Source organism: Zingiber officinale, chromosome 1A (assembly GCF_018446385.1).
Source record: "Zingiber officinale cultivar Zhangliang chromosome 1A, Zo_v1.1, whole genome shotgun sequence".
In the NCBI taxonomy this organism is placed as follows: domain Eukaryota; kingdom Viridiplantae; phylum Streptophyta; class Magnoliopsida; order Zingiberales; family Zingiberaceae; genus Zingiber; species Zingiber officinale.
The window spans coordinates 176,985,664-176,997,272 of NC_055987.1; the positions used below are offsets into that span (position 1 = coordinate 176,985,664).

General features: G+C 41.4%; 1 protein-coding gene across 1 annotated transcript; it reads left to right on the forward strand.

Moving 5' to 3' along the window:
• Positions 1 to 9,062: 9,062 nt before the first annotated feature.
• On the forward strand, positions 9,063 to 10,394 carry LOC122012670 (RING-H2 finger protein ATL16-like). The gene has a single exon (XM_042569280.1). The coding sequence runs from the start codon at positions 9,211 to 9,213 to the stop codon at positions 10,150 to 10,152; it is 942 nt and encodes a 313-aa protein (XP_042425214.1). The 5' UTR covers positions 9,063 to 9,210; the 3' UTR covers positions 10,153 to 10,394.
• Positions 10,395 to 11,609: the final 1,215 nt, after the last annotated feature.

Genomic DNA, 11,609 nt, shown 5'->3' on the forward strand with positions numbered 1-11,609 from the left:
ACTATCATCCCAATCCATTCCGATGCTATGTTATAGCGTTTGGTAAACCTTTTCATCTAACCATTCTAAGCAGAAATAAACCTAGTCCTAAGTATTGAGTTTGGTTAATCAAGTTGGTTGTATTATTTTTCTACTTGCTCCCCCTGAGTCATAGCTTAGATAAGGTCTATCTAAGTAATATATTTGACTCTTAGGGACCAAGTATAGATTTGGTTCAATTTGTTTGATTAAAAATTTTGTTTGGACCCATGCTTGGACTTGACTTCTAACTTTTGACTAATTAAAGACAAATATGATTTGTTTGGGGTTGTAGCCAAGTCCTGATTTATTGTACACGGCTCGTTGCGATCCAAGTACCATATTTAGACACTTGGATCCCAGATCGAACTTTTCCAACATTTCCTTGAGTTGCTCGACTTGTCTTTTCAAGTTGGAATTTTCTTCCTCAAGTTTTGTAATTTGAGTCAAAGTTCCAACTTGAACTTGATTAGTTGAGTTACTCAAGTTAACTTGTTCCTTAAGGTGGTCTATTTCCTTAAGTAGCAAGTTATTTTGTTTTTCGGATTTTGTTAATTTTTTAAACAAGCATTTAATTACTTTCAACATTTTAGACTTCGAATTAAAAGTTACCTTATCGTGTCCTTTTGAAACTGATGCAAATCCATGGCTTATCTCAGACTTGTCGTCAGACTCTGACTCATACTCATCTTCAGACTCGGATTCGGACTCTTCAGTCTTTGCCATAAATGCTATATGACTCAAGTGCGTTGGTTCTGGTTTTGTTTGAGGCTTAGCTTCCTTGTTTGGCCCTGCATACAAAGCTAACCCTTTCTTGGCTTGACTCAAGTTAGTTTGCTCATGTAATGTTAATTCACAAAATAGTTCGTCTAATTTAATAATGGAAAGATCATTCGCAACTTTATAGGCATCTATAATAGATGCTCATAAGGAGTTTCGAGGGAATGAGTTAAGTGTATACCTGATGATATCACGATTCTCAAGTTGATGGCCGATGATATGCAGTCCATTTAGGATGTCTTTAATCCTCATGTGTAGTTGGCTTGCCGACTCACCATCTTGTATTTTAATATTTAGTAATGAATTTAATAAAAGATCACGCTTTATTACCTTTGTATCATTTGTCCCTTCATGTAGTTTACTTAACTTATCCCACAAATCTTTTGCATTGTCGAAGGGGCCGACTCGTTTGAATTCTTCTTTTGATAATCCACATTGTAAAGTGTTGAGTGCCCTTGAATCAATTTGTACTTTCTTCTTTATTTCTTCTGTCCATTCCTCTGGATTGTTGACTGGTGATGTGTAGCCGCATCGGATAATAAGCCATTGATCAATGTCTGTTTTGAGAAAAACTTCCATCCTCTTTTTCCAGTATGAGAAATCGCTTCCATCGAATAGCGGAGGACGCACGGTCGAATATCCCTCGGATTGCACCATTTATTCTTGCACCAAAAATTGAGAAACAAAAAGAATTTCCAAGACTTTTGTCTTGGGATAAGCAGTGCGAGATAAAGAAAGAAAAAAAAACTTAAGAATTAAATAAAACACTTTTAAAGCAAAAGAAAAAGTTTTTAAAGTTGCTCGAAAAATAGTTAAGTAATTTCAGAGCTACCAGGCTCTGATACCAATTGATAGATATCGTTTGGAGCGATAGAGGGGGGGTGAATATCGCGCGTTTAAAAACTTTTCTTTAACCTTTTAAAATCAAAGTCGTGTAGCGGAAAATAAGAAAGGGGACAAAGTTATTTACTTCGTTCGGAGCCTAGCTCGACTCCTACTCGAAGGCCCGCGGTCCTTGACCGCGCCGATGGGCAAACACTATAACCCTTCTTTCCGAAATCCTCGGAAAGAAGCAGTGCGTACAATATGCAAGATAGTAACACCCTACTATCTTGTAACAATTTAAGTACAATGCAAGCTTATTACAAAATAAAGTATACCGACAAGGATTTGAAGACGGAGCTAGGTTGGCACTTCTGAGTGGAGCAGCTTGCAAGTCGTAGAGCAGTAGCAGAAGCTTGCACAGAGATGACCTTTGAAGCAGAACCGTGTACCTGAGCTCTGGACCTCAAGCTCCCTTTTATAAGAACTGTCGACGTTCGGTCGACCGATCCATGGGTTCGGTCGACCGAACCCGCTCCCCTCCTTTTGTGTTGAGATTCGCTGAGATCTGATCTTCGAGCATTAACTGATCTTTAGTGGTTCGATCGACCGATAACCTTGTTTGGTCTACCGATAAAATGCCTTGATCAGTCGACTGAACCCTTGGTAAATTAAAGATTTCTAAGTGCTGGTCGCGTGGCCGCTGACAAAGCCTGATTCTGAGTTCTGAGTCAAAAGTTATGACCATTTGAAGTCCAAGGGGTTATATGATTCTGCAACACAAAGTTAGTTCGATATAACAAGAAAATTCCTGCAAAACAAAGTTAGCACAGTTATAATACTAATATGCATGAGTATAACAGTTAGGACTGTCTTGATCTCAACTTGGAAACCTTCCCAATTTCTTCAGTTGGATCAGCGACCTTAGGTTGTTCCCTTCAGGAACTCGACCTTACTGTCGCTCCTTCAGTTATTTACCTCAACCTACCTGCCAAACGTTAGGTCCTCCAGACCTGTTTGGACTTTACTATCTAGCCATGACTAGGGCTTTCCTGATTGAGTAAATAGCCTGTACACTTAGCCAAATATCATATCATAACAAGACTTAACTTGAACCTTTGACAACATCAAAACTCAGGTTTGATTCTGGTGCACCTTGCACCAACAGGATTACCTGGGTGTCCCCCGGGGTGCCTCGCCCAGGGGAGTTGGAAACGCATAATCCGGGCGCTTGGAACCCTTCCGACCACTCGAAATTGAAAAGTTAGCCAAACGCAATGTGGTGTAAGTTGTCGCGACTGGGATAAAATTTTATCCTCCTTTAGGGACTTGAAACCCTTCCAAGCACCCCGATCAGGGCTATAAATATAGCTCTGATCCAAGAAGCTAAACACAATACTTGTTATCGATTCTAATTTAGTTTAGTTTTGTAGTTATGAGATGTGACTGCTATAAGAGGTTTCTTCGCTCAGAGGAGATTTTAGTGAACTTTCAACGTCTTTTGATTAGCAATCCCCTGATTGTAAATCAAGTAACTCTTACTGTCCCTCTTCTTTCATTAATTAGCTTATTAATTTTTTTATACAAGTATTAGTTTAATCAAGTTGAAAAGATCAAGAAAGGTTCGTTTATTATTGTGCAGGCTATTCACCTCCCTTTAGCCGACCGCCAAGGGTCCAACCGTATGTTGTTCCAGATTTGGATTAATTTGGATTTGATTTGGTAAAGTTATGGTCGAACCAATTTTAATTTAGTTAAACTAATTTAACCAATTTAAAATGGGTTAGGGAATTTCTAAGAAAATATATTCTCTCTCTCTTTTTTTTTATTATCTTCCTCGTATGTAGCCTCGCTCCCACTGTTTGATGCGTAAGCCTCCCCTCGCTGCCATGACAACTCCCTCCGTGGCTAGGCCCTCTCCCCTGGAGGCATAGTTGACCCGTGCAATAGCAGTGTGGCACACACGACCCCATCTACTCTACCCTCGGCTAAGGTCACACGACGGTGTGGCCTTCATACGACCATGTAACTCTTTGCCTCTGGCTAGCTCATACGGCCGTGTGGATCACACAGCCATGCCAATCTTTGCCTCTGGAAATCTTACACGGTCATATGGCACACACGGCCTGAGCTTGCCTCTTCTCTAAAAATGTTGCACGACCATGTGGAGAAGTTGCTTGGGTTGTAGATCTATATAGCAGGTTCTGGTTGTGCTTACTGGGATGACACGGTCGTACCAATCCATATGACCATGTCATTCTCCTCCTCTGGTGAAGCTACATGGCCTATCTGCTCCACACGACCAAGGTCATTTTCCTCCCTGCTCCTTTGACATGGCCATGTGGCACATGGACAATGTTGTCTTCCTTTGCTTGTTGCCTAGATCAACCATGAATATCATTTCTTCTCCAAATTCGATTCCTGAAGATAGAAAATACACAAGAGCGGATATTTGAACAAAGAAAAGTATTTATGCTGAAAATAAGTCAAAGAGTATAAAAGTGTATAGACAAAGCATGCGTAAAATATGTAAATGTGCGTTAAATATGCTAAACAAGTATATATAATCTACACACATCAGTAGGGGATCAGAAAATACATTCACGTGCTTTCCTAATGTTGTTGAGCCTTTTACAAGCCATTTTCTCATTTGTCCATAGAGATGATACATCAACATTATTTTAATGCTCCTAGGGCTCCATTTAAGCTCATCTTTGAGGTCACACATATGTCAGCTCTCAGTAATATCCTCTATAAGGTTGTTATTGTTGGATAGTGAAAAATCGATAGAGGAGGGGTGAATATCGATAACAAAAATTTTGAAGCGAGTTAAGCAGTGGAAAAGTAAAAGAGAGAACACAGCTAACACAGTTGATTTACTTGGTTCGGAGCCTTTGATGACTCCTACTCCAAGGCCCGTACACAAGGGTGCTTTCGATGGGCAATTCACTAATAATTCGGAAAGTGATTACAAGAATTGAGTACAGGAATTATTAAAAAAAAGAGAATACCGACAGAAAGTAAGAACTGAAAAGAAAAGCGCGTTGTCGGAGAGCTTCGTAGCATCGCAAGAGCACAGGAGAGCGATTTCTGAGTTTTTTTTTAGCTTCAACCTTGACCCTCCTTATATAGGAGGTTTGGGGGTGCCTGGAACCTTCAGGGCACCCCGGTGTGACATAGCTGACTCAACCAGGAGCCTCCATGTGGCGTTGACGCGAAGGGGATAAAACCTTGCCTCCGGGCGCCCGGGTACCTCCCGAGCGCCCGGACCTCCGGGCGCCTGGGCACCTCCCGGGCGCCATGACCCAAGTTTCCCAGCAGACTCCTTCCTGCAAGAAACACGTTAGTCTGAGGTAATTATACCCTGCAAAACAGATTATTAACACAATTCATTGTTTAACAGAAATGAGTATGACTTAGACTCCGTCTTTCCGAGACCAGAATCTAGTCACGATCTCAACTTAGATTTCTGAAATGAATCTAACTTGGATCGACGCCTAAGTTCCCTTCCCGGGAACGCGTCCTCACAGTCACTCCCCTCCAGTGACTTACCTTTACTTACCTGCCAGACGTCCGGTTAGCCCTTCGACCTGTCTGGACTTGGCGCCAGCTATCCGGTCAGCCCGTCGACCTAGCTGGACTTCGTGCCAAACGTCCGGTCAGCCCGTCGACCCGTTTGGACTTCGTGCCAGCTATCCGGTCGGCCTGTTGACCTAGCTGGACTTCGTGCCATACATCAGGTCAGCCCGTCGACCTGTCTGGACTTCTCCTGCATACTCAATCAGAGTGTTAGATCAACAACAAAACTAACTTAACCTATTTTGTCATTCATCAAAACCTGGGTTATGTCATTAGTGCTAATCGCACCAATAGTTATTGTATGTATCTTACCAATTACCACTAGAGGGCAAGCCAAGATAAGATTACCCCATCTAGTCATGATATATGCATTAGAGCAAAGGGTAGACATCGACATAGCTCTACAGGTCCTTGAGTCCATCATGGATTTTTCTGGCCCTGTATAGGCAAAGTTGTACGCCCCATTTTGTCATGTCTATTGGTGCAGCGGGGCAGGCAAGAGGGGGGTGAATTGTCTGAAAAATAAAGTATACCCTCCTCAAGACTTTCAACTAAAAAATGCAACACTAATAAAATATAAAGCAGAAATAAAAGAGGAGAAAGAATTTTGACTTGGTTACAACCAAGACGGTTGTTAATCTAAGGCGGTCGAACAGCTCTACTAGAATATCTCCTTTACTGTAGGCGGAGAAGCCTTTTTTACACATTTAGAATGCTCAGAGGTTGCTAGGAACTTAATACAGAGTTGAATGCTTGATTGATATTCATTTCCTAGCTCCAGAGGCCTTTATATAGCTCTTGGAAAGTCTATCTCGAAGGTCCAAGGCGCCTCCAACAGGGGTTCAAGGTGCCTCCAATAGTTTGATCGGATAAAACTTTATCCAAATCCAAACGACAACTTTGGCTGGGTCTGAGGCGCCTCAAACAGCCTTGGAGGTGCCTCGAACTGGTCTGAGGTGCCTCGGACTGCTTGGTATAAATAATTTCCAGCTTCTCTTTTTCCTCTTCTTCCGAAGCTCCGATCGCTTGGGTGATTTCGGCCAACCGAAATAGGGCTCACCCGAACCCAATTTCTAGCCTTCTCCTCGAGCAGGCTTCCGACTCGGCTTATCGTCCCTCGAATGCCACACACGTTCTTCTCATCCATCGGTGTACTCTTCCGCAGCTCTTTCGTCCTTCGGACGCACCGAGCTCGTCAGCTCCCTTCCCGTGCCGTCCTTCTCGCTAGCTGCGTCTTCTGCTCGACTTCTTGCGTTCCTAAGTTCCTGCACACTTAGACACAGGGATCAAATAACAAGCATGACCTAACCTAACTTGGTTGATCACATCAAAACACCGACGGGGTCCAACAATGTCCTGACCTCATTTTTTGCATCTAGAGGTATATATGTCACTAGAGGACAACAACATCAGTTATCCAAGGATTTTGATCAAATTAGTGCTCGACAACTATCTTTAGCAGGGATTGTGAGACGCTAGGGTATGATGGTCTGGAGTTGCAGGCATGAACATGTTGTGATAGACTATGACTAAGAGGTGGAGGATGTTCCTGTTCCAGAGTTGGCACGTATGACATTAGGAGATCAACTGACTCATCTGAAGGAGACGGTTCACCGAGAGATTCAGGGGATCTGCCAGGACATGGGTGCCTCGCAGCAGTGTTAATTAGAGATGTATGAGATGATGCAACGTTGGAATTTGGCATACCAGGGCCCTCCCCCTCCTCCTCCTCCACTTAGTCATGATGCTTAGGCGTATTGCCTGATTAAAGTTGGTGTTGATTGTGATTTTTTACTTAGACATGTTATGTCTCTTTATATCCATCTCAAACACCATAAAATACTCCTATCGTAACTTTGAATTTTCAGTATGCGATATGTGTTAGTGTGTGACTTTTCATATTTATGACTATCTACTAGTGTGTGAATCTTCTTGTTTATATCTATTTGTTAGAATGAGCAATTTCATGTCTATATCTATGCATGTATCTTTCATGAACTCAATTGTGTACGCATTTATGAAGTTTGACTCAGGATGCTACTCGAAAAGGAAATAGGTACCAATCAACTAGGATACTAAGCAGTCGACTGCTCCACTGCTTTTAGCACAGCAATCAGATTTCTCTTGAATCTTTTCATTTTTCAAACTCTCTTATTTGAGTATACACTATTATGATTGATTAACTTATCAAATTCAATCTTCGAGAGTGTGTTGGATTGAGGGGGAGCTTAAGCTATTACGTCTCTCTCTACGTTTTACAAGGTTAAGCTAACTTGTGACAATTAGGCTTGCCTTGATGGGGAGTTTAGGTTATGCCCTAAGCTTGACATGTTTCACAATTATGGATGTTGCCTTGGTCTCCAAGTAAACTTCATTTCTCTTTTTGATATATATCAAAGGAAGAAAAATAGATAGGTTAAGTTAGAAACTTCACTTTAAAAATTGAGCTTTATAGTCATGGTTTTCATAGATATTCATATGGCTATACTTATACTTTACGATTATTGCATATTTAAAGACCTAACTTAAATAATTTACCAAACATCAAAAAGTGAGAAATTGTTGGTGCAATCTTACTGCAAGTATCATTTACTTTTGATGTTTGGTTAAATAAATTTAAGTTAGACAATGTTGATCATCTAACATGAATGTTGAGTGACAGGTATAAAGGAAAGTCTAAGTATAAAGACTTGGCAAGGAAAGCCTAAGCTTGTAGTCTTAGTAGATGAAGTCTCGGAGTGTGGCTCATGGCGGTGAAGTCCAAGAGGCGCAACCTCTTTGCAAAGGAAGATTTGGCATAACGAAGCTAAAGGAAGCATTTGAAGGCAAGTGCAACGATGAGGAATTATGGGCTCGGAAGTATCCTAAGGGTGCGAGGCCGATGGAAGTTGCTTCAAGGTGTAAGTCTAGGTTAAGGATAAGCTTTAAGTATGAAAGGATCATACTTGAATTACTTAAACCTCAGTGTTGAGGTGTACCTGTCGACTGATGCTTGATTCGAAAACTCACAAAGAGTTATTGTAGCTTACCAGTCGACTGATAGTAATCGTTAAGCTTCTTACAGTAGTAAATTTCACAAATCCCTAAGTGTCGTTGAAGCTCATCAATCAACAGATGTGAATACCAGTTGATTGATGACTATGGAAAAATATAAAAGAAGTTTTTGGAGCTTAGAGAAAAATACGTGTTCATGCTAAAACATCCTTAAGCTCTCCAAGTGATCTCAAAACCTTCATACTCTCAATCTCTTCCTCCCAAATTTATTCTTTCATCTTGTAAGAGGAAGAAAAAATCATCTTGTAAAGATTTTTCCACCTTCGTGTTTGATTTGAGGAGAAGATCATAGTGAAAACTTGATTATGTGTGTGGACCCTTGCATTAAACACCTCAAGGAGATAGACACAAGTAAATCAAGGAGTCATCATTACATTCTTGTTACTTCATTCTAGTACTTCCATTGTTTTTACTTCCGATAACAAATTATAAGTAAAAAGTTATTCATCACTGTCTAATCACACACAAAGGTCCTAATAATATGAAAAATAAATTTAGACATTTTTAATTAAAGATAATTAAGGAATACATTAAAAATAAAATCAATAAAATATTTATTTTAAAAAATATTACACCTATCCTATTCATTATTTTATTGATTTAATTTTATTATTATGTTGTCCAGCCACTGGATGTTGACTCAATTGTTTAACAAACAGAGTTAGAGGCAAACCGAAGGCTTTGAAAGTTAGTGGAATTGTAGTGTGGGAAAAGAACATCTGTGGCAAATAAAATAGATTTTCCACAAAGTTTTTAATTGTCACATGGCTTCTAGGTCTTCCCAGCCAAATCATCAATCACCCACGTCTCGTCACTTTTGTCTCTCTTTCTGACTTCTGAGCTGGTCACCTTCTTCAGCCTCCACTTCCTCTCATCGTCTCCATTGCCATGAAGGAATTCATCTATATTCTCTCTCTCTCTCCTAATTAAACTCCTCCAACCCTCCATGCTTCTCCAATGGATGCCCCTCATTTGCTTCCCGGTTCAATCCAACCCCCGTCGCTGCCGAGGCCACCGCAATCCCCGTCGACCTCCTTCTCCAGCTTCCCCATACTCGTCATCACCGTTCTAGGCATGCTCACCACCTCCGTCATCCTCGTCAGCTACTACCTCTTCGTCGTCAGGTGCCGCCTCAGCTGGCTCCGCCACTCCAGTCTCTTAGCCTCCCGACGCCATCGCAACCTCCTGCACATCCCCCCCGTCATCCACGCCCTCTCCACCGAGTCCCGCGGCCTCGACACATCCGCCATTCGCTCCATCCCCGTCGTCACCTTCTCCGCCGGGGAAAAAATGGCGTCTTTCCGCGAGTGCGCCATCTGTTTGAGCGAATTCCACAGCGAGGAGAGGCTGAAGCTGCTCCCCGGCTGCTCCCACCCCTTCCACATCGACTGCATAGACACCTGGCTCCAGTTCAACGCCAACTGCCCACTTTGCAGGTCCGGCGCGGTGAGTTCCATCGCCGACTCTTCGACCGAGCACATCGTTGTCCTCGAGCCCCTCCGGGATCAGCAAGGCGGAAGCTCTAATGGCCCAACCGAACCGAGCAGCGAAGTAACAGGGGAGACGTCGTCGACGAATCCTTCGCCGAGAAGGATAAAGAAATGGAGGAAGGGGCAGAAGGTAGGGAGCATGGGGGACGAGTTCGTCGGCGACAGGTGCCGTTGCGAGCAGCCGATGCGGAGGTCATTCTCCATGGACTCGTGCAACGACAGCCAGCTTTATCTTTCCATCCAAGAGATCTTGAGGCAGAGCCGGCGTGGCTCTAATCAGGCAAGTGGCACTGGAGAAACCAGCAGTAGCGCGGACGGTGGCGGGAGTGGGAGGGTCCGGCGGTCGCTCTTCTCGTTCGGCCGGAGCTCTAGGAGGTCGGTGATTCCGATGGAAGAGATTGACGTGTGACACAATGAGGATGATAGATCTGGGACACAAAATCAAGGTATGAATGTGCGACCGTAGATGCATGGACTTTGAAATTCGCAATATATTTTCATTGATATATTGATGTGATCGTTTCCCTGAAGCATTATTGGAGGGATGATGACTGACTGGCAGCATCATCGTGTCTCTTCCCGTAAGAGTCAACTTATTGAAATTCGTTACACACTTAACACTGGATGAGATTGGGAGAGCCATGTGAAGCTTCTTGCAATAATAATGTGGCTTCAAACTGGACGTATAATGTGAATCGGATTTCTGGGTATCGATTTGATTTAGGTCCGGAATCATTGACCAAGAGAAGAGAGACACTGGTTCTTTTTATTTATTTATTTATTAGTCTGCAGCGCCAGAAAAGGTAGAGAACGTCTAACGTTTACATGTCTGGTTCCATCTTCCACGGCTACAGCTCACGTGCTCATGTGCATGTCGCACCAGGGAAACTCAACGCGAAGTCACGTGCGCCTGTCTATCTATTATACGTTTACATGACACACACTGCCGGAGGTTCCAAGGCGGAGGAATAATTTTTTTTTGTTTAATTCAGAAAAAACTTGGTAATTGCAGTTTGAGTTGGACCGGATCAGAACCTTAACAAGGTCAATGGGCTAATTAGATATTGACCTAGTTCGACAGGTAAAAATTACAATCGGGCTAGTTAAGATTCCGGCTTTAAAAAAACCCATCAATTATCAGTTCAAACCACGATTCAAATTGCAATTCACCCTTTTAAAAAAAAAAATCTAATCGTTCATTTAATAGCTAAGAGAAATAAACAGAGGAAGATATTTATTAAAGCTTAATTCTTTCCTTTGATATAATTATTTAGTGATATTTATGGAAGTGATAAAAAAGGGTCGTACTAATACTATTTTTTTAAACAATTCAGGTCCAACTAATCTGGGAAGTATCTGATATGGCTTCACATAAATTTCTATAGAATAATCAAGAAGCATGGATAGATCAGGCAAATAGCTCATAATTTGAATTTCTCAAATATAAATATCATGTGATTTAAATTCTTATTATTTAGAGAGTCCGTCTCAACATTAAGGACGGATCTTCTGAATGATTTATTTTTTGATTGGTTAATTTTGATGACCCTAGTTATTTCCCGCCTGCTCAATATTTATCATGACGATATAACCCCTAAGAGACCAGACTAATACTATATGAGAGTAATTAAAAAATTCTTTTTGATTTAACATTCTTTGTTTCATTTATAATATCTTTATCCGATGTAACCCCAACAAACATACAAGGAAAGTATATCGATTATTGTAAAGAAATAGAAGAGATTAGAAACAAAGACAATAAATATTGGACACTTATTATAATAAAAAATAAAGAAAAAATTGATAAGTTGATAGTAAAAAATAATATCTTAAAATGATGCTTAGCATATTTCAACTCTCAAAATA

Coding starts and splice junctions, on each gene's coding strand:
- LOC122012670 (XM_042569280.1), top strand. CDS start 9,211: ATGGATGCCCCTCATTTGCTTCCCGGTTCAATCCAACCCCCGTCGCTG.